The sequence below is a fragment of the Heliconius melpomene genome, chromosome 15, assembly GCF_056956725.1.
Source record: "Heliconius melpomene rosina isolate 202511_hmr_F chromosome 15, ASM5695672v1, whole genome shotgun sequence".
NCBI classification, from domain to species: domain Eukaryota; kingdom Metazoa; phylum Arthropoda; class Insecta; order Lepidoptera; family Nymphalidae; genus Heliconius; species Heliconius melpomene.
Window position 1 is genome coordinate 8,065,739 of NC_140403.1, and position 24,189 is coordinate 8,089,927.

The window sequence follows — 24,189 nt, forward strand, 5'->3', positions numbered from 1 at the left end:
CTGTGCCAAGACAGCCTCACAATACTGTTATTTAATTAACTTAACAGTATTTTAAGGTTTTTGGGACATTAATGATACTAGAAATAAGTAAAATTCGACAAAGAATGTTATAATAATATAGGTTAATATGTAAATGTTCAAAATGACCTCGATAATTAGTATTAATATATAAGTAGAAATTTTATTAAATATATATTTTTAAACTGTTTCACAATATACTATGCCTTTCATAAATAATTCATCTGAGAATAAAAATAAATAAAATTATTATTATCTTCATTTTTGGAGTTTGGCATGCCACTATTAAGTGATATTAAAAGTAATTATAATTGGCAGAGAAATATTGACAAAATCCAACTGTGCCACATCGATGTTAAATTAATTATTAATTTATTGAAAATTGAAACTGTCTGTGTCTTGATTAACATTTAAAGCCATTAGTTTGTTTATTATTTGTAAAGGTGTGACTGTAGAGCGACGGCTGTGGATTGGATTCCCAATCGGGGGATTGAATTATTATTTATTAATATTTTCAATTCTTGGCTCTCTCTACACTCAATATGCAATGCCTTGAATATTCGACGACGAGAGGGGAACGGAGGGTTTTAACACTAGATGTTCTCTACCTACCCTGCTCATATAGCGTGATACGACAGGAAGCTAAAAAAAATATTGTATACTTCACCTTCAGAACAACCTTTGCTGTCGTTTTAAAAAATACTCTGAATTTTCTTAGAAAACATAAAAAATCATCGCTACAAAAAAGCTCGCAGTTAAAGGTAAACAAATTTCTAGTTTTTTTATACAATACAATTGTAAAGAGATGATGAAAGTGAATCCAGTGCAGATATACTAGAATTATGAGTAGAAATCTTATGAGTAGAATTGGAATTGAATTGAATTATATATTATATATTGAATAATAATAAATTTCTATTTATCAGACTTTTTACTGATTTCTACAACAATACCGTCTCTTTTGCCCCTTTTCAGTTTACGGTAATAAACGGTAAAGCTTTCGAAAGACAACATTTTTATCCATACAAGTAATTATGGACCAGTTTTATATATTTTAAGCTTTAATTAGAAGGAAAATATAAGTTCATTATATACGCATATTTAAACAGAAATTATTTGAAGAGAGAGAGAGTTTGGATTAACATGAAAAAGTTATTAAATACGATTTTGGTATCTCCAAACACAGACTAAGATTAAAAAGGTAAAAATACGATGTTTTTAAATACTTGTATATTTTTGTTTAATTTTCTCAAAATTGTCAGCTATAAATATTTTTTTCCTTAATCTGCTAGAAATAGACATAATTGTTTCTTAGATATTTAATTCCTAAAAGACTCCAGGTATTGAGATTGCCTTTTGAAATAAAATTTCAAATTAACTGGCTATTTTATTACACCTATCACAATTAAACAATATTTATATACATCCTTAAATAGTAGTTACAAATCTGTAGAAATACGATTATTGTCATACATATTTATACTAACTTAACATTAGTTAAATGCTAATTAACGTTTCTGAGTACGGCTGCTAGATAAAAACAGTATCTATCACTCTGAATAATTCGCGGTCAATGCCGTGAAAACAAGTTACGTTACATAATATAAGAATATATTTCCATTGCAAATGTATCTATACGTATATCCATATGCATTACGTTAACAGACCGCAACGAGAGATAATACGAAATACCGTAGTAACAATTACTCAATTAAGTTATTTATTATTGCTCAAAACTTGTATTTATTTTCGAACATAATAAGTTACTTTAAATTATCTTTATTTATATGAAATATTTATTTAAGTTTATATTTCCATTTCTTCGCTCTGTCGAGGCAAAGCGCGGCATTGAGTTCTGCCACTCAACACGCAATGCCTCCAGAATTCGGCAGAAAGTGGGGAACGGAGTGTCTTACTGTGTCTTACTAGGTTCCCTCTGCCCTGCTGTGTGCGGGATACAGCGTGAAGCTGATTTTTTTTATACTTTGTTTAAATAAAAAGTGTGCTGCATGTGCACATAACCTTTTATATCAATGACTTTGTCATAAATAGCTACATGTGCAATGGAAAATGGAATCATTCAAAGAAACGGTTTGTTCGCATAATTTAAATTTATACTTATTGGGAAGTCCCGAGAAGGGGTCATAATGCCCTCTACATTACGATCAGTTTTATCTTTTGATTCGCTTATAAGGGTGGACAGAGGGAATCTTTTAAAAAATTCCATAGCGAACTTAACACCGTATTAGTCAACCAGAAGGGAGTAATGGATATAAATTAAATATTATCGAGGCCAGTCGTGGCGCAGGGCCTCAAGTAAACGTAACTGTAAACACGACTGGTTGGGGGTTCGATTTTCTTTATCATGACATTGTGAATATAATATTATTTAAACTAAGTCCGAACAATGAATGCACTCGGTTAGAATGCAAGACGGGTTGTCGCCAACCAATGCTGACGTTTGCGTACTTGTGCCTTGTACAGGTTAGCACATTCATAGTTTAAAGGTGAAGTTAAATGTTAGACACCTGTAAAATATAGTTCTTCCGCTTTATAAGGTTGCCTTTGCTTGTAATTAATGGTTCATAGATCTTTTGTAAGTTAAATAACTCAGCTACAAGCTGTATACCGCATATAGCGGTAGGCAAAGGGAACCTTGTGTTAAGACATCTCGTTTGTCATTTTCCGCCGAATTCTGGAGGAAATGGGTGTTGAGTGGGGTAACTCAACGCCGCTCTTTGCCTGGGCAATAAAGAGAAGATATGGAAATACAGATTTAAATAAATACTTAATTTCCTCGAGTGGGGATCGAAACCACAACCAGTCGTTACAGTCACATTTAGTGCCTTTGCACCACGACTGGCCTCACTTATGTTATATGCTACAATTAAATTGAACACTAACCCGCTACTTGCCGCCTCGTATAGTCAAACTTGCATAATAAACGTGTTAACGCTCTACATAACACGCCAGCTGTGTAATGTAACATAACTATTTGAGGGTTACTTTTGTAATCAAAATATAATTTACTTTATATTTCTTTTTTTTTAGCCTCACCCTAGGTTCTCTCCGTCTATCCCGCATATAGCACGGTAGACAGAGAGAACCTAGTGTTGAAACACTCCGTTCTCCATTTTCTGGCGAATTCTGGAGGCATAGGGTGCTGAGTTTCGAAACTCAACGACGCGTCTACCCTTGGTTTTAGAGCGAAGAAATGAAAATATGGGAATGGAACCAACGACCATCTTGTTTACAATCACACGCATGTACCACTTCGCCATGACGACCTCATTATTTGAACCCACAAATTAATTACCAGTAATAATAATTAAACAAAATTTAAAACTTAAATTAATATTAAGTCTATTTAAATATATTCTACTGCAAAATTTAAAATCGTTTTCATATTTACCACTTTTATATTGTTTAAAGAAAAAAGAAGTTAGCACCGCGTTTTCATTTCGCTCATAATAAAAGAAGAAAAAGATTTTTCTAGCAGCTGTTGAATTACATTATGGTATGTAAGTAATCGTTTTTCAAATAGAATTTTAAGTTATGTCTTAAAAATATTTTAGTATTTTAAATAATGGCTATTTTATTAATTATAAATTTAAAAAAGATTTAGTTTAAAAATGGCTATTCCAAAAATGTTTTTCTTAAGTTGACTCTTTAGAAACTACTTTTTAGCTTTAATTTGTATATCGCACATAGCAGAGCAGAGAGAACCTGGGAACCTAATATAAGACACTCCGTTCTCATTAAGACAATTCCGTTGCCCATTTGCCCATTTGCCCATTGACCTCAATAATAAAAATCTTGCTTAGTAAATAAGTTATAAAATATATTGAACTTAACTCACCGCTGTCAGGAGGTCTGGACAAAAACAATATTAAGTTACAATATAAAACCTGTAACGTTAGAACTGTAACATTAGACTAAAGCCAAGGTCGAACAACAAGCGACAGCTATATGTATCTGTTACAGTTATAATTTGCGACTTATGAGTAACGTTAAAAGAAATTTTAATTCTTTCATTAATATTTCTATTAGTTTTTGAGTTCTGCCACTCAACACGTAATGCCTTGAAAAATTCGATGAAAAGTGGAGGACAGAGTGTCTTCTTAGTTCCTTCTGCTTACCCTACTGTGTGCGGGATAAAACGTGAAACTAATTTTTAGTATTCCTAAACATTTAAAATTGTCGTTTTTGAGTATATTAAGTAAATTCATATTTTTTTTAGGTAGCTTAATATTATAAGCTTAAAAAAATATTTCTATTTATCATAATAAACAATAAGTTTAATACATTCTGTAAGCAAGCTAACTTTATTGGAAGGTTTAAATACCTGGAAGGTACCCAATTATTTACCTGAAAATCATACCTTCTTTATTAACTGTATAAAAATACAAGGAAGTTGTGTTACATTACTTCTGTTTTATCGTTAAAATTTTCCCAGAAGGAAACATCTTAGAAATAAAAGGAAAATTTCGATTTTTAAGGTCATTATCTTTTGAGGTCACAGTTCTACAAACATCATTAAAAGTAACAAAAACGATATGTCCCTTCATAGAAATCTCCCAATTTAAAAGTTCGAAATCCGTCACTGGAAGATATAGAAGAATACACCATATTTAAATTATTTTAAAACTAAATAAGAATTTAGCGAATAATTATAATATTATTAAAAATTGTATATTTAAACTGTATATATAATATAAAAGTAATATTTTTAGCTTTATATTTTTAAAGTGGTGTACCAAATACTTCCCAGCTGTGCCAAAATGGATTTAAATTAGTTATAGTTAATTACAGTTACAGCCTAGTTGTTTATAGTTAAATACCAGTTTAAAATAATTAATTACGAAACTAAATCGTTCGGTACATTTATATCGGCCATCGGCCCGCCCTTAAATCAATCCCGGTTGATTTTGTATCTGTATTCAATTTGTGAACAAGCAACACTGACATTTAAATATTTATGGCTTTGCAGCGGGAAATTTATGGATCTAGAAACTTTTGATATAATTGAGAAAACATTTGATTATTGTTTATTTTGTTATCGAATGTTATAATATTATGTCGCTGTGTGCTGTGTCGCTAGCATCGATTTAATCTAAAGGACATAAATGTAAATACATTCCAATATACATATTATCAATAGTTTAACAAAAAAATTATAATTTTAAATTTCGAATTTGACGAAGATAATAGTGGCTAACAATTTCACTAAAAAGAATGGGAAGAATATATAGAATAATTAATTTCTACACGTTCACTTACGTATTTCATAACTTACAAATTTACGGATCCCAACATTCTTCCTTTTTAATTATCATTCTGCTCGTAGTCTTATTTAGGGTGCTAGGGTATTTTTTTACATTAATATGTGATGATTAATTAAGTACGATATTAAAATTCACATTTTTTTAGCTTTACGCTGTATTCCGCTAGTAGGAGGGGAGGCAGAGGGAGCCTAGTTTTAAGAAACTCCGCTTACCACTTTCTGCCGAATTCCAGAGGGAGTTCGTGTTGAGTGGCGGAACTCAACCCCGCGCTTTGCGTCGACACCAGAATTAAGAAATTAAAGAGTTTTAATTTCATCAGGTGAGAATCGAACCCTCAAGCTTTCCCGTTTACTGTCACCGTACCGCTACGAATAGCCCGAAAACTAACAAATAGTATTTATTTTCTCTAAAAGTTATTTACTCCTATTTCTGTCATATTCCATATCTTACACGATAGCCTTAGATAGCTAACTAAAGACATCGCTTACCACTTTCAAGCCTAATAGAGACATTGTTGATTGGATAGCGAAACCTCATTCCAAATTAGGACAACCAGGACCAGAGAAAGGAAATAAAAGTTATGGCAAAAGGAAAGTTTATGGCATTTGAATCCACTTTATTGAAGTAGCTTTTATAAACAGATCTTAATTAAATTAAGGTCGTATTGGTAGAAGAGCACATAAGCATGACTGTAACGCGACGGTTGTGGATACGATCCCCATTCAAGGGAATGAATTATTGTTTCTAAATATTTTTGTTCTTCCCGCCCGGCGTTGAGTTCCGCCATTCAATGCGCAATGACTCCAATAATATAGCAGAAAATGGGGAACGGAGTCTCTTAACATTAGGGTTTCCTCTGCCTAGCACGCTTTATGCGGGATACAGCGTGAAGCTGTAAATTACGCTTTCATTTCTTAAGATATTTTTTAGTTTGTTATTGTAACTAAATCAAGGTATATTTGACATCGCTATACATATGTAGTGAAAATGGCCGCTTTCTCCTCGTAATGCGATTTTTGGGTCACCTAACGGTTAAATTGTTGCATGCCTACTAATATTCCAATACGTGATATGTATAACGGCCTATTATATATATAAGATATGATGGAACTAAAGTTATTTATAATAATCAGTATTTATATGTTTAAATAAATAAATATATAAATTAGCTTCACGCTCTATCCCGTATACAGTAGAGTAGGCAGAGGGAACCTAGTGTTAAGGTTCCCACTTTCTGCCGAATTCTGGAGGCATTGTGTGTTGATATAAGTATCTACTAAAGTCGTCGTGGCCCAAAGGCACAAGCGTGTGACTGTAACACGATGGTTTTAGGTTCGATTTCCGTTTGGAGAAATGAATTATTCTTTATTAGTGTTTTCATTTCTTCGCTCTGGTACCAAGGCAAAAAAGCGCGCCGTTGAGTATTTTTTAATTCAAAAATAATAATTTGAGGCCCTCGTAGGGGGACCGCAGTGCGTCTGTAACCGCGACAGTTGCGAGTTTACGCAATGGTTCGACAATTCAGCGGAAAGTGGGGAACAGAGTGTTCTGACACTAGTTTGCCTCTGCCTACCCTGTGATATGCGGAATTCGTAAAGCTTTTTTTTATATAAATAAAGAAGCAAAGTCCGACCTAATTAGTATCTACACTCCTCGCTCATGAAGAAATTTCCATAATAACTGCATAAAAATTCAACATTTTTTTTGTGTTAAGTTTATGTGACATTTTTAAATGAATATTATTCACAAAAGTTATATAGCTGCTTGTTCTCATTTAACCTCTTTTGAATGCTTAACTTTGCAACTAACTAACAACTATGCAAAAAACTTTTAGTAATTTAATTAAAAACATAATATAATTGACTATTATTTTTATTTTTTTGCATTTCTCTCTCTACCACCACCACATTTACCACTCTATCACTCTACAATTCTCTCCGTTGTTTTCTTATTTAGAGAGATATTTAAATAATTAAATTCATGTTATCTACATACATTATACATATATATTTTTACCCTTTATATTTATAAGAAACATATTTATTTAGCGTCACGCTAGGGTAGGCAGAGGGAAACTGGTGTTAAAACACTCCGTTCCTCATTTTCCGCGGAATTCTGGAGACATTGTGTTATAAGTAGCGGAACTTAACGCCACGCTTTGCCTTGACATCAGAACGAAGAAATGGATATTTCATTTCCTCGAGTGGAAACTAAACCCACTACCGAATTTATAGTCACACTTCGTTCCCCTGCGCCAAGGGGCTCAAGCTAAGTTAATAGTTGATTAAAAATCTACATATATTATACATATATACTACATTTACCCTTTATATTTATATGAAATCCAAGCCTATCTACGTATAATACATAAAAACCAATAATATCTTGCAGGTTATGATGAAAAAATCATATTTGTAATCTCAGCTCCCGGCGCCAAGCACCGTTACTAATTCCGATTACCTCTGAGCCATGTAATCTATGTAAATATAAAAATTGTATGAAAAATTCCAATTATATTATTGGATTTTTATCGAGATCGACGACCGTTGCGTAGTGTGGCGTTAGTAATTGAAAATTGTAGATTCAATCGTATTTGGTGTTAGAGAAATTGACATTTATTGAAGTAATAAGCAAAACCTTTGCTATTTTACGCCCTGGTGTAGAGGCAAAGGATAGATTTGAGACCTCCTACTCAATATTCGATTGAGCAGGAGATTTCAGCAGAAATTGGGGAATGGGTGTCTTAACTTTAGGTTCCCTCTGCATAACACTGCTGTCTAATATAACAGAGATAAGTTTAAGCGGGCGAAGCCGCGTTCACAAGTATCACTCTAAAGTCTACTATATACACAACGACCGCTGTTTACGTTTGTTTATATAATTAGTTAGTCAAGTTCATTAGCTCATCCAGAACAAAGACACTGTTATATTATATTTCAACTTCTATTCAATGAGTTTGTTGAGATGATGTCATTTGTGTTAAACAAACATCTCTTGTTCTATTATCTATATAGATCAGTAGGTATGTGTATTGAAATTAATATATTTTTAAATTTTTATTTGGGTTAATTTTATATACTAACAACATTATCGATATTTAAATATGGTTTACATATATTGGAAAAAAAAACATCAGATAATTTAAAAATATTTGTGTACTGTAACCCTCAAATTTCATCCGTACTGGCTTTGCTAGTTTTATAATGTAACTAGTGGACCCGGACGCGGCTACGCCTGCTTCAACTATAAGAATATTTATTAAATATATTCATTAAATTATTTTCAATTTTCAATAGAATTAGTAAGAAAATATAAGTTTAATAATCAAAAAGAATAATAAGTAGATACACATTATTAGAAAAAATTATCTGAGTTATTGAAATTAACCAACAAAAGGATTAAAAGTAACTAAAGGATAGGTATTCTTAATATTAGAAAAAGTACCTAAAGTTTTCCTTGCGTGCGTACATAGATATCGACTCTACGAAATAACTAAACATTTCTCTCTATTACGCAGGATAATTTTAGCGGGCAATATCAAATAAAATAAGAAGAGAACCAAAGTGTAGCTTAAATTAATCATAAACAGCAAATAATTACATAAACATTTACAATAGTTTGAAAATGTATGAAAATTTATAAAACCGTCAACGTCATCTGCCCGTTCGCGTCGGTCATACTGTGCCGCCCGTAGGCTAGGTCATTTGGAATCAGTGACATCTCCTTAATTATTTATTAGAATGTTATACAGTAAACTATAATTTCAATCTAGATAAAATGTTAATAGTGACTATTATATTTATTTTCATAAGGATGAATATCAAAATGTCTCGGTAACGGTTGCGTAGCGACGCGACGGTTGTTATTAACATGGCAGAATAAATTGCATCTCAAATTAGAAAGTACTTTAAAATATATTAGTATATATGTGTAATGTAATGTTATATAGCCTATAGCACTTCTGAAGAATGCAGCTTTCATACAAAACAAAAACAATGAAAATCGGACCAGTATATCCAGAGATCTTAGCGTTCAAACAAACAAACAAACAAACAAACAAACAAACAAACTCTTCCGCTTTATTATATTAGTATAGATATATAATCTATTAATAAACTCCCATACATAAAAAAAAGGTCGAAAACCATAAAAGTTATTTAAAATAGAAGTTTCTAAGTTAATTCTAATATAAAAATTAATTTGGATTTTTATACAGAGGGAACCTAGTGGAAAAAAAAAATTGTGATTTTTTTTTTGTATTAATATTTATTTTTTATATCAATAAACGAATCATATTAGTACCGCTTACAGTCACATATGCTACCTGACAATATGTTTTGTCCTAATTTGAAATATTATAGGTACTATTGTGGGAAAGACAAACACACCGCATTCCCAAACTCGGCAAATCAACCCTCTTTTAATATGCTTCAGTGCACTTTAGACATATGGCGATCACCCACTGCTATTAAGTTTGAAACGCATCAAAATTATGCACTTCCTTATCTTACTTTATTTTATTTTTTTCATATGAATATACAAGTTATTTTTTAAAATATGTTTATATAAAAAAGTCGATTGTTTAAATTTCAAGTATTGTGCAACGCCATCTAAGTTTAATAGATGAAACTATAAAAAAATATTAATATTGAAAAAAACATTTAAAATATATATATATATCGTCACGCTGTATCCCGCACACAGTATGGTAGGGAGAGGGACCCTATTGTAAAGACACTACGTTCTCCATTTTCCGCTGAATTTTGGAGACAAAAAGTGTTGTGTAACGGTACTCAACGCCACCCTTTGCCTCGATACCAGAGCGAGGAAAGAAAAAAATTAAATATTTAATTTCTTCGAATGGGAATCGAACTCACAACCTGTCGCGTTTAGTCATATTTTGCGCTCCTATGCCACGACTAAAAAAATTTTATGCAATTTTAAATACTCCGAAAACTATAGAAAAATGTATAACATTTCTACTCTAATGAAGACAAATAAGTATAGTTTTTGTCCATTACGTCTATATCATTGTTTATTCCTATTTCGTTACAGCCTAAACAAATACCATTCTCCATTTTCCAACCATTCTCTTTGCGACCTTATTTCACACCTTTAGTAATATGAAAGTGAGAAATAAGATAAAGTTATCTTCCCTAGAACCGTGTAGAATCCAAGGAAAGGGATCCGCAATATAGATATTGTTATCTGTTCAACAAGGAGCTTTAGACTTGGAATAATTTATTTAATTTTAATATTTTATTATATTTATATTTAATTTTTATTACATTGGAAATAACATTATGGTTTCGTTCTCTTTTAAATTAGGTAGAGTATGAATATGATAATTTTTGTATTATAACTACTAGAAGAATTCGATTTTGTTAATTACTTACTTATTACTTATTTCATAACAAACACAGAATGGTTTTGAAAAAAATAATAATCAGCTTCATGCTGTTTCCTATATCCTAGAAACTAGTGATAAGACACTCCGTTTTTCACTTTCCACCGAATTCTGAAAGCACTGCGTGTTGAGTGACGGAAGTGATTTCTTAAAAAAATCCACCGACTTTGAAATAAACGTACTCAAAATGGTCCTATTCCATTGAATTCCTTATGAAACTTAAGATTTCATTCATACATATATCTTAATCTCGGTCTGATTAACACAAATCATCAGGGTAATAAAAAAAATTATGTAATGACCTACTTTTGATATAAAGTGATTGTTATTCAATGGTAACAGCCATAGAAAATTGCTAATATCGAAAAAACATTTGTTTTGGTCCGGATATTTTTTAAATTGGTGCATTTTTATACGTTTATTGATAAATGTACGTATAAACCACAAAATGCTTAGAAAATTTATTTATACCCAGGTCAACTTTTAAAAAAAATATAAAGGTGTTAAAGGTATAACAATCTTACAGGTTAAGGAGCTTAAAACATTTAGAGTATCGAAGAGATGGGATTAAATAATAAATACATCCACTATGCGCAGAGGTAGCTTTATGTTATGACACTCCGCTCTCCACTTTCCGCCGAATTCCGGAGTCATTGCGTGTTGAGTGGCGGAAGCCAACGTCGCGCTTTGCCTCGGTCCTCAACACCAGAGCAAAGAAACGAAAACATTAAAAAAATAATTAATCGAATGAGAATCGAACCCACAATCTATTTCAATTACAGTCACACGCTCGATCCCCTGCGCCACGACTTAAACCCATTCATGCAGGTCACAGGACAATTCATTCATATCCTGTTCCCTTTAATATCATTAAAATGGGCATAGTTCCAAACAAGGAACTGAGAAGCATCGCTTGCTCTTTGTGATGCGACCGAGGTTTTGGGTATTGTCCTTCTCATAATGCTCGAAGTTTTTGAAGGTCGGCCCGCAGTACGCTTTTGTTTTGCGAACATTCAAGAATGAACAGGAAATTCGAAATCGAAATGAAATGGTCCTTTTCTCCTAAATACTTTAGATTACTAACATGCAGAAGAAATGTTTATTGAGAGTGGAATAATGAACCCACGTACATATATCTATATTCATGAACTATATTAGTATTATAGGATTAAGCAGTTTGTATGGTTGAACGCGTTAATCTCAGGAAGGGTAATTTATTAAATTCAAATTAGTAAAGTATGGGGAAAAAAATATTCTTAAATTGTTGTTTTATCTTTTTATTGACGAAAGCGATGTAAATTATTAAAAAGCAAACAGTGTAAATTTATAGAAAAAAATCATTACAAATTTATATGTGTAGTTCATTTCATATAAAATAAGTGCATATGCACGCAAAGTTAAGTTAGTTAACTTTTATAAGTTGTGTTTCCCGTTGACTAGAGAGTCGGACTCGCACTTACCCAGATTTTTTTTATATACCATCACTTATAATCACATAAAAACATCCTTCTATTGCATGTGAATAACATTAAGACAAAACGATAAACTACTAGTAGTAGTTAGAGGTCAGTCGTGAGAGATGTCGTCAGATTCCCAATCGTGAAAATGAAATATTTACTATTTTCATTTCTTCGCTCTGGTGTAGGGGCGTTAAGGCAGCGTTAAGTTCCGCCGTTCAACACTGGATTCTCTAGTCTATCCTGTTGTGTGCGGGTTACACTGTGAACCTAAATCTAAATTACCAAATAATTGAGAGAAAATTGTAAACAATGTGAATTACGTAATCACTTACCTCGAGTTTCCATTGTTAAGAAGAATGTCAAGGAGCCAAGAAAGTTTGGGAACGTCTGTTGAAATATTTTTGTATGTAATACCTTTTCTTGGAAAATATTTCCTTATGTTTGCATTTTTGTAGAGCGGTGAGAAACGTATCAAACGTTTTAATTATTAGTCTGTGAAGACAGGTGTAGGTTCTAATCCTAGATTTTATTACATTCATTTATTTGACTCACATGACATCACATGAGTCCTTATTGTAAAAAGTGAGAAAAAGTGGAAAAACTATTTTCCGAACTCCTCTAGTGCCGTCTGCCGAGGCAAAGCGAGGCGGTGAGTTCAGCCACTCAACACGCAACTCCTACAATATTTAGCGGAAAATGGAAAACGAAGAGTCTTAACACTAGCTTTCCTCTGCCTACACTGCTGTGTGATCACGTAAGGATGAAAAAAAAATAAAAAATAATATCTATTTATTATACGATGAAGGTTCCATACAAAAGGTTAAATTGCGTAATCGTAACGCACACGGCTGTATTATTCCAGCGTCCCAGCACTCATATACAATTGCTCTATAACTCTGGTCTCTGGACCATTAACAATTTTGCTACAGAAAATTGCTTCGAGAATTGCTGTGCGTTTCAAATAACGTACGACACCTTCCCTCTCGCTATTAGGAACTTAACCTTAGAGTGTAAAATATATTTTATTTTTTATAGTAATAAAATGCTTCTCGTGAGGACCATTGTTTATGTAGTTTTTTTATGAGTCTACGAAAATAAAATATAAGTTTTTTTTTTGCTTTATGACGTATCAAGTATGTACCAGGATAGGCAGAAAGGAACCAGGGAACCAAGTGTAGCTGTCAGAACACTTTATTCTCCACTAGCACTCGCTTTCTCCACTCTCCGCCAAATTCTTGAGGCATTGCGTATTGAGTGGCGGAACTATCGTCGTTAATAACATCCATGAACCTGTATATTAAAAATTCAATATTATAGAGCTACATTAAATTCAAGAAAATTATAAAATTATAAATTGGCATTTAACATAATCATATAGCATTATCTATACAAATAATTATATTTTTCTCGCTAAGTGAAAATTTTCAACTAGAAATCTAAAGATATTTTTCGATTTGTAGAAACCTAGTATCCTAGATATTTATATCAATTCTTACTTATTCATTCTAATGATAATTATATAGTACGATTATAATTACAACATTTATATCTCATAAGATGTTTTTATATGATTTTCCGTCGACTTTCTCTCTTTTTGCAACGTATTGTATGTAATTACTTCATTATGATGACCTTATCTTTGTATAGATAGTATTTAGTCCTCAATGTTTTTGTATGGAAAATTAATATTCCTTTTCTATGAAGCCAGCCGTAGGCAGTGGCACAGGCGTGTGTTTGTAAAAGCAACAGGTTGTGGATTCGATTCCCACTCGGGGAAATGAAATATTTAATATTTTTATTTCTTCGCTCTGCTGTCGAGGTAAAGCGCGGCGTTGAGTTTCTCCAATCAACGAGCACCTTAGAATTCGGCGGAAAATAGATAACAAAGTGTCTTAACTCTAGGTTTTCCCTGCCTACTCTGCTTTATGCGGGATACCGCGTGAAGCTGATATATATCATTACGCTAAAACGTGGTAGGTAACTTTAAAACTATTTTATTCCTATAATAAATAAAACAAGAAAAATCCTTACGAAGGGTCACTTTTTAAACCTTGAATCTATAAGTATGACTATATTAGCATCCTGTCTTAATACATAAATTGCGCAAGTCATTGCATCAATCAAACAGGTTCGCCTGTTAACCACTCATTCATTACTATGCGGTTACAAAGGTTGACTGACCGGCCGCCATATTGGCCGCCATGTTGGTTACACTGTCATGGATACGGTTGGTACCCATGTAACCGTTGCCAACTTCACGTCAAAGCAGTTGTTTATACGTGCGGCGTACGTTACAATGTTTTGAATGTTTGGTGTATTCGTGTTTGTTATGAATTAAATATCAATTTTAATCAATGAAATTAACTATTTTTATGTGAAATTTTAACATTAAATTATTAATATTTGAATGATGTGTCCAATTATATGTAGTGCGTGGGAGAATTATTATTTTAGTGAAAGTGTGGTTATGTTGACAGTTGATTCGTAAAACCAAAATCGAATCGTTGAATTGTTTCTTTTCTTCGTTTTTAATATTGGAAAATGAATCTATTATTTCTAATTTTCATATTATAAACAAACATGGTAAATAATTTACAATACAATTTCTTTTTTCAATTAATTACTCAATTATATAAAAAAATCTGTTATATTAAAAATAGTCTAACAAATTTCTTTTACTTTCTCTTGACATTGTATAATATCCTAGATGCCACTGTCTTTACATTTTTACTATACAAATAACTTAATTGCTAAAATTATGTTACCTTAAAATTCAAGAAACAGGAGTCCTACTAAGCTGTGATTGATATGACCCTGTTATAACGATTTTGAAACGACAGACCTCGGAGCCCGGTCTTTGATCACCTTCAGTTTTGGTTGTGGCCTCAAAGGAAACGCTTAGATTGCCGCGGACTTTCTAACAATAATAATATTACGTATAATGTAAATCCTACAGACAAAAACTTGTTTAAATATTACACTATTATAAAATTAATTATGTGAAATCATTTTTATGTTATTCAATGCATTGGCTAAATTACGGAAAAATGTATTAATTTTTTTTTTTCATAAAAAGAGTCGTATTTCATTGCGTTCTTTTGACGTCTTTCCCCTATTCTAAGGGTAATTCGTAAAGATTAAAAACACCCTTATTTAACTTAACTTAATTATATGATACTCCACGAAAATATTATTATGTTATTCAGAAAATTATACAAATGTATTTATGTATTCGAACAAACTTATATTACAATAACTATACAGTACACGCGTTAGTTCATTTGCATAAAAAGTTTTTACATAAAATTAAAAGACCCTAGAGGCTTATGGCTTTCAGACGACATGCGATCTAATAGGTCAGGGTCGGTCTTGTTAATTTACTTTAGACTGGTCCGTTGCTAGTTTATTTTTAATAAATATTTTATTAGAATAATAATGCTATAGATTTATAGACTTTATATAAATTTGCGGCGGGGTTGAGTACCGCCATTTAATACGCAATGCCCCTAGAATTTAGATGAAAGCGCGAACGGAGTGTGTGTAAGAACACAAGGTTCCCAGGTTCCCCCTGCCCACACTGCTATGTGCGGGATAGAGCGTTCAGCTAAAAAATAATAATATGTATTTTTTTTTAAATAAGTGCTTACTAAGTTGACATCAAGGCATAATAAAGCTTTTGACCATATATCCTTATAATTCCAAGTATTTATGAAACAATAACTATATATAATATTTTCAATAATCTATAGGATAACTAACAATTTTGCACCAATTACAACAATAATAGGGTAAATGTTTTCATTAATTTTCAACGTAACGCCAAGATCGCGTGTTTTACCGCCATGCGAAAAATATCTTGCGACCATCAAACTCAAAGTAAAAAGTAGTATTGTCCAGACGTAATTATCTTTTATATTAATTGACTCGTGATTTTATGTTATTTTTAAATACAATAATTATCATTAAAACAAGAAAATTTATTCTGATTTAAACGTTGATAATAATACTGCCTGTATTACTAATTAGAATTATTGTCCTCGGTTTTATATAATAAAAAAAAAACAATAGCTTCACGTAGACAGAAGGAACCTGGGAACCCAGAACTGCTATAAACGCTCGTTTTGCTTCTGGTTATTCTGTTAGCCTTAGCATATACATGCGACAAAGATGTTATTATCAACTTTAAAGCTCCCGTCGTAGAATTTTTTGCATTGCATCTTGAATGTGTTTAAATTAGTATTTTTTTTAGTCTTTTTAAATATTTAATTTTTAGTCAATAAGAACCAGTAGATACTATAATATTTCACTCAAATTCAATTCAATTCTTAATACTCAAAACGAATCTTGGATCGTTTTAACGAAACAAGGGGTGATGTCTAAATTTTAATTGATTTAAAACAAAATACGGTAAAACGAGTACTGCCTGCACGTTAATTTGTTTATATTTTTCCTTTTTTTTTCGACTTTTTTTCATTTACATAGCATTTTAAATTATCTTTTATTGTCAAACATAAAATCGATATTATTTTATATCTCTCATTCGAAATTCGTTGTTGAATCGCCAAAACGCCATTATATGACGTTCAAAAGCTACCTCATAAGGACAAAAATATCTTGCTAGCTTCCAGAGGGCAAGAGCCGCCTCATCCAGTTTCTTGCCATAACTAGTGCACAGTTCGGTTTTTTCTCTAACTCCCAAGTTAGGCTGCGACATACTGCCGGGAAGCTTATCGAGACTAATAACCTATTGTTTTCAAATCTCAAAATCGATCGTTTAAAGAATATAATTTTCTTAGAATTTTATTTGCTATACCTAAAGTGATACTACAATAACTTGTGTTCACGAAGTAATTTAAAATATAAAGAATTTGTAATTATAAGCCGAAACGTGAAGATTTTTTCAAACGTTCCCAGCTACCCTTAAATAGTGCACCTGCTACCTGCTCGGCAACCTTACGTCCGACTCTAGGCCGGTTATTACAATTTTGGATTTTATTTTGAACTTCAAATATTCTCTTCTTTTATAGTAGAACACACGCACGAGGGTTTTTGTTTTAGTTTTTTCATTAATAAGTTTTTTTCTGCTATACTTGTTTATGTATAACTCTTATACACAAACGTGTTACTGTAAACTGACAGGTTTTGGGTTCGATTCTCACTCAAGGAAATAAAATATGTAATATTTTTCACTCTCACGTCTATGCAAAGCGCAGCTTTGAGCTCAATCTTTAAAAGCGATTAAGCGATTAACGACTAATTTTACAATTGTGAAAATGAAAAAAATATATGTATATACCAGTACATATGTAGTATTATTATAAAAGGATCGACTTTTTCGTCAATATTTAACCTAGCGAACGGCAAAGTTTACTTACTATTCTGTTTCTTTGCGTAAAATTTTTCTTAAGATTAAATACAAGATAAGTGCCAAGATACATAGTTGTATTTTCTCTAGGGACAACCAACTTTAAGATAGCTTTGAAAATCACAAGTTTCTTTTTTCTAAAAAAACTTGGCACGCGTGACTTGAGTTAGTGATGTGACGTTTTTGTCACGAAATACTCAGATAAATTTATGAAACATAAAATGATAAAATAAAATATCTATTTATTATAATAATTTAAGAAATATTAATATTATAGAGTGATGTAATTATTTGTATTTATATGAACAAAATGGCAACGCTTTAAATCTTTTAAACTTTCATCTTAAACATTTTTTTATCGGCAGTCCTTATCATGAAACGTTATCGATCCGGCAACTTAAGCCTCATTAGTGCATTTTCTTTAAAAATCAGTTCATCTGTAATTTTTTTTTAAGTATTTTCTTTAACGATATTTAATAAATATTTTAATTACCTTTTAAAATATGAAAACCATATGACGTAAAATCTATTGAATAACAGCTTGGAACTAAGTTTCGAAATAAATTTTACCACAGCTGGATTCATGTCGTGCATATTACTTCGTCATAAATCACGTTTCAGTACGACTAACACGTAGCACTTTTCACATGCCAATCACGAGGCCAATGCATTGCTTGAAATCAACGTAATATTTAGTTTTTGATGCTTATTTATAAAATAAAAATAAATCAGCATCACGCTGCATCCCGCACACAGCGGGATAGGCAGAGGGAACCTAGTGTTAAAACACTCTCCCCACTTTCCGTCGAATTACTTATTTATGCTCATTAAATCTACGTCACGATAAACAAATCTCAGTCGAGCGTACATTCCAAATAGCCATATCAGCAATACTATCTTATCAAATCAAGAGATTGTGCAAATGAGATCAGATTCTCACAATCATACCATCGCGTCCGTAGGTAAAGACCGGGCTCTCGAGACGTCTGGGGTCGTATCGAGCCCTACCAGAACATAGTATATTGTTGCCAGCATTCTACGGATCGACGCCACAACGAGTAAACGTCGGAAAGAAAACGACTCGCGTAACTATCGTTGGAGTGAATAGCGTGCGCGTAGTCGATTGTAACGTGCAATGCCCAGGGCCCGCGCCCCTTCACCCCTTGCAGGGCTATGGAGACCCTCCTCGATAAGTTCAAGAAGGAGCAAGGGGGGTTACGCAGGTCCCGATCCGTCCGCGCTTCCCTCCGACTGATAGGCAACCGCTGGAGGACAAAGGACGAGGACACATCTGAGAATATAGAAGGAATCAAGCGCGACAACGTCGTTGTCAAACAGATTTTTAACGCCGAGAAGGATTTTACCGTGGCCTATACGGGAATCGACGGCACGTATAAAGCAAAAACACCAAACATGGCTAAACGGAAGCCTGAACCGGTGAAAATAAGAAGGAAGAGTGGAGATATTGATCTCACACTGAAGCCCCAAAGGCATAGGAGAATTGAGAAGACTAAGTTTAGTGATTTATTTAATAAGAAGCCGAAAAGTATTTCTGCTAAAGAATTACTGGTTCCTGAAAAAATACCACCAAAAGCAGCAGCCATCTTACACATTAATTCACCGGAAAAAGATAAAATGAAGAGGAAGTTGAAGGGCATGGGTAAATCCGAAAGTGCCAATCTGATAACAGATATGGGCTCACGGCGGCGAACGCGGAGAGGCTCCGAGAGCGATATGACGTGCGGAACTCAACCACGTGGCTGCGTTAATCAGGCGTTTGTCTACAGCACGCCACCAAAGGATAGGAAGCAGATACCTTTATCACCATCGGCCTACTTAAGTACGTATATTTATATTGTTTTTGAACCTAATTTATTGTCTTCGATAACATTGACTCACCAGGTTTAATGCTCGAATAGTATGAAACTAGTCGTCACAATTAGGACACTGCCCGTATCGCTGTTTGTGTTACGTAAATTGGTATATCCAGTATATATAATTAATATAGATGATTCATGGCTTTCAATTGTATCTATAAATTGATTCGGTTATTGAAAGAGATATCGAAAAAATAATTAACTTCATTAATATCCCACATATAGTAGGCAGAGGGAACCTAATGTTACGACACTCGGTCACCCAATTTCCGCAGAAATCTCAACCATTGCGTGTTGAGTGGCAGAACTCAACGCTGCGCTTTGTCTTGTTACCAGAGCGATACGAAGATATTAAATAATTCATGTCTCAAAACGGTAATCGAACCCACAACTGCCGTTTACAGTTACACTTGTTGTAGAGCAGCTCGACGGCCTCATATATCATCAGCAATTGTTTATAAGAAATTAAATTCTTTAATCAAAACATTACTTAAATTACTATAAATATTCATTTATACAAATGTAACTAGTATTTTGTAGTATTTAGAATGCCGTAATACGTACGATATGTGAATTTTATAACCCGTATCGGTTGTTAGTGTTATATGTAAACAATTAAAATGATATGTCGATACTTTGGTAATTCAAGCTTCATTATTTTGCAATTATAAGCTCGTTCCCATTAACTTTTTTTATTTAATATGAAGGTTTTTATTCTAGACAAGGAGCTTGTAAAGTTGAAAAAAGAAATTAGTACTATTTTTCAATAATGGTTATAGATAATAGTATTTTATAAAAACTGGACAAACGCGAGTCGGACCTGTATACCGAGGGTTCCGTACCAATTTTAGGATCTTATGTTAATGTAAAGTTAAGTTTTTTTCTATGAAATATCAATAAATATTCAATTTTTGATTTTTTTTTAATTATTTATATTGCAAGGTCTCACTTTTTCCCAAATTTCACAACTATAGGTCCACGGGAAGTATAGTTTTTTTGATTACGCGGTGAATTTAATACAAAATGCAGCAAAAACGTTGCATAAACGCTAGTATCTTTTAGAAGCTTAATTTTTTATATGCTTTAATTATGAAACTTAAATATATGATATTAATTTCAGATTGCTATATCCATACTTTCTTAACATAAATGTTCTTGTCAGACGAACAGACGAACAACAAAGTTATGCTATAATGGATTTTTTTTTTCATTTTTTTCCATTTGAAGTACGGAACCTTAAAAACGTAACTGTTTGAAAATTTATACAAAAGCGGCTCGCGCACAAATCAAGCATAACATTTATAATCGATTTCACGCATAGTAATATATATATGAGCACTTCCTAGATCTATTTGATCGATAATCCATTGATTTTAATCACTTTTCTTGTGGACTGACTGTTGATAATATATTTTATAGAACGGAAATGTCCTAACACTAGGTACCTTCTGCTTACCATGGTATGTGCTGGATTCAGGGTTAAAATAAAAAAAAAATTGTCGAGAACGTATTTTGCAAATTATTTACAAATCGTTATATTTTTACATTACATAACAAAAAAATATATAAAATATATTTATCGTTTGTATGTTTCCAATGTAGATTTTAAGCAATTTTTCATTAGTGAATTCAGTGAAAATATTTTTTAGGGAAAAGTTTTAATGATACGTCCACTCTTCATTTAGCTTCGATAACCATGAATGGAAAATCGCGGCCTTGAGCCTATCATTCTTGTCTATAGATTTATCTGTTTTTTGTCTCTTAATATTTTCCATTATAAATTAATAATAATAATCACTAATTGTTATTAGCACATTACGTGCATTTAAACGTAAATATGTAGGTAAATCTATATGAAATTGACTTCGTGAAAACCTTGAATAATAATTCAGTCTCGTCCTATTTTTGAAGGTTTACGGTAGTAGTTAAAAGTTGTGGGTTCGAATCCCACTTTTTTTTATATATTTTTCATTTGCTCTGGTAACGAGGCAAAACGCGGCGTCGAGTTCCGCGACTCAGTACGCAATGCGTCCAAAATTCGGCGCTCAACTTCGCGCTTGGTCTCGACACCAGAGCAAACAAATGGAAATATAAATTCTAATAAATATTTATTAATATTTCCTCAAGTCGGGGATGGAACCCACAACCAGTCACATTTACAGACACACTCTTTGCCTCTGCGCCACGACTGGCCTCTGGATTAGAATATTGTTATTATGTTATACATATGTACCCATATCGTATGTGCATTGTGCACATAAACACCACAAAATTGAGGAAATTACATATATTATTTAATTATAAAACCGCAGTTAATAGTTTATTTACGTATGATGATTTAATTGACATTCAAATAGCCAGTTCACGTGTCTGTTTATAATAAAAATATATCTTCTTATCTTAATGGATTTACTCACTGTCGCTGTCGTATAATTATAATTACTTTAAGAAATTAAGTTTTTTACAAAAAAAAATAGTTCTAACTTGTTATTGCTGTTTTGAACTACTACTAAGGGAAGTTTTTGTTTACATACACGTTTAAAAAAATGCATAGGTAAATAATATATTTTTTTATTTAATTTAAAATAACTACATACACTTCTTAGTAGTTTAAAAAAAACATTTGCAATTTTTCGCTCTCGACACCTTTACCTAAAAACCGTCGAATAAAATTGAAATAACTAAAACAAAACACAGCAAGTACAACATTTAAAAAGAAATTAAAAGTAAAATCTGCAATCGTACAAGAAACAAGCTTTTCACCGCGCGACTGCGTGGGAACCATTTGCACCCACCACTTCCCATTGAATATTGCAAATTACATGATAAAACATACTGTTGATTTAGAGACATTGTGTTATAATTTCTGTGTAAACGACATAGTCGTTTTTATTCAAATTATACAAGGAAAGGAGAGAGAGAGAGAATAGGAAAGGAAAAGATTTATGAAGGTTTTTTAACTTCTCGCTATATCCTATTTATAACGGAGTGGTCAGAGGGAACCTAGTGTTAGGATATAATGCGTGAACCTGTATATTTAAATTATTTAGAGCTTAAATATATTCCATATAGTGAGATTTTTTGTATTTTTTAGGAAGGTTAACGACTCAAAATGTACAGTAGACATACTCGTAGGTATTTATTATCAAAACACATGTCACACGAATATTATCATTATATTCTCAGAAGATTTTACTATCTTAACGATGTTTCAGTTTCAGTCTGCATCAGATTAGTTGCTTATATAATGTTTAATATTATTATTGTGTTTCTAACCACTTCATGTATATTTGTAAGACTTTAATCAATGTATTAATTTTTATATTTGTAATACAAGTATGTCTTAAAACGTGATTAGTAGAGGAAATTAAATTTATATTTTTATTTCTTCGCTCTGGTATCGAGGCAAAGCGCTGCGTTGAGTTACGAGTTAGTTAGAATACGGCGTAAAATGTGAAACGGAGTTTTTTTAAACACTAAGTTCCCTCTGCTTCCCCTGCTGTGTGCGGGAAAATATTCAAATATTGGAAAATTTAATTTATCCATATAAATGTATGCAATTATTTCATTACATCACATTAGCGAGGTACGAACTACGAATTTTAAATTCATTATAAAGTATGATTACCACTAATAGGTATAAATTATTTAACTCGTTTTAATTTCACAGGTTTATTCGCTTTTTCTCTCGTAATTTTGCGTAACTCACTACTTTTTTTTTTTAAGGACCTGTTTATAAGGAATAGGCATTTGAAAAACTTACTTGGTTGCTTATAAAAAATGAAATTTTAATTAACACCTTTGCAAAGATAAATGGACCGTTTCAGTTATTAAAATATGGTTTTTAATTCGGCATATCGCAATAAAGAATATATCAAATGTAAAGATTTTCGTTGTTTGAAAATACGGATTTAGCAATTTTCATTTATTTTATAGTTCACTATGTACCACACTTAAAGGTTAACTTAACATAGGTTTGTGCCCAAATTTAAATTAGTGAAAAAAATATATTATTAGGTTATTCAATTTTTTTACTTTGCTATATTTATGTATGTTACTTACTATTTCCACTAAATGATATAAGATGCAAAAGTATTCTGAATGCAAATAAACAGTATAATCATTTTAAATAAATATTTTTTAGATAAAATTACTGAACGGTGAACGTAACTTGGATGATGCTGTTTGCTTTGATGACTGCACATGCTCTATTTAATTAGGTCGGGTTTTTTCTTTGTTACAAAAGCATTGAGCGAATATTTACGCTAGACGTTGTTTTATATAATTTTAATTATTCTTACTTCCCTTTATATCCCCGCGATTGGATTTTTTTAAAGATTTTATAGTAATCGGCTTCTCGCTGTATTCCGCACATAGCAAGGTAGGTTGAGGGAACCTAGTGTTATGATTCTCCGTTCCCCATTTACCGGCGAATCTTGGATGTGTAATCCTCGAAACTCGCAATGCCTCCAGAATACGGCGAAAGATAAGGAGCGGACTGTTTTAACACTTTCTCGGCCTACCCTGCTGTCTGCGGGATAGAGCGTGACGCTAAAAAAATATTTTCAAGCCTAAAACATCTGATAATAACTTCCTACTTCTGAAATTTAAACCACTACTTCCCTCTAACAAGCAATTATTTGATAAAATGCAATTTGCAAAATACAATAGAACAAGTGGGTCTTTCATTGTATTTGAGGCATGATATGATGAGATTCTGTTATATAAGCTGTAAGTGGGTAGCAGAATCGCAGTGTGGGAGTGTTTTGAAGATATT

At 32.3% G+C, this 24,189-nt stretch overlaps 1 protein-coding gene across 3 annotated transcripts in view; it reads left to right on the top strand.

Moving 5' to 3' along the window:
- wake (ankyrin repeat and fibronectin type III domain containing protein wide awake) overlaps nucleotides 1-24,189 on the top strand; it is a 163,315-nt gene that overhangs the window by 121,270 nt on the left and 17,856 nt on the right. Inside the window, exons 1-2 of one of the 3 annotated variants that reach the window (XM_085198355.1) lie at nucleotides 14,453-14,753; nucleotides 18,568-19,375. The exons of the other annotated variants lie outside the window; for them this stretch is intronic. Of the exons in view, the coding sequence (XP_085054481.1) occupies nucleotides 18,709-19,375 (667 nt within the window). The 5' untranslated portion in view covers nucleotides 14,453-14,753; nucleotides 18,568-18,708. Of the gene's footprint in view, nucleotides 1-14,452; nucleotides 14,754-18,567; nucleotides 19,376-24,189 lie in introns of those variants that run through there. 3 annotated transcript variants of the gene reach the window in all.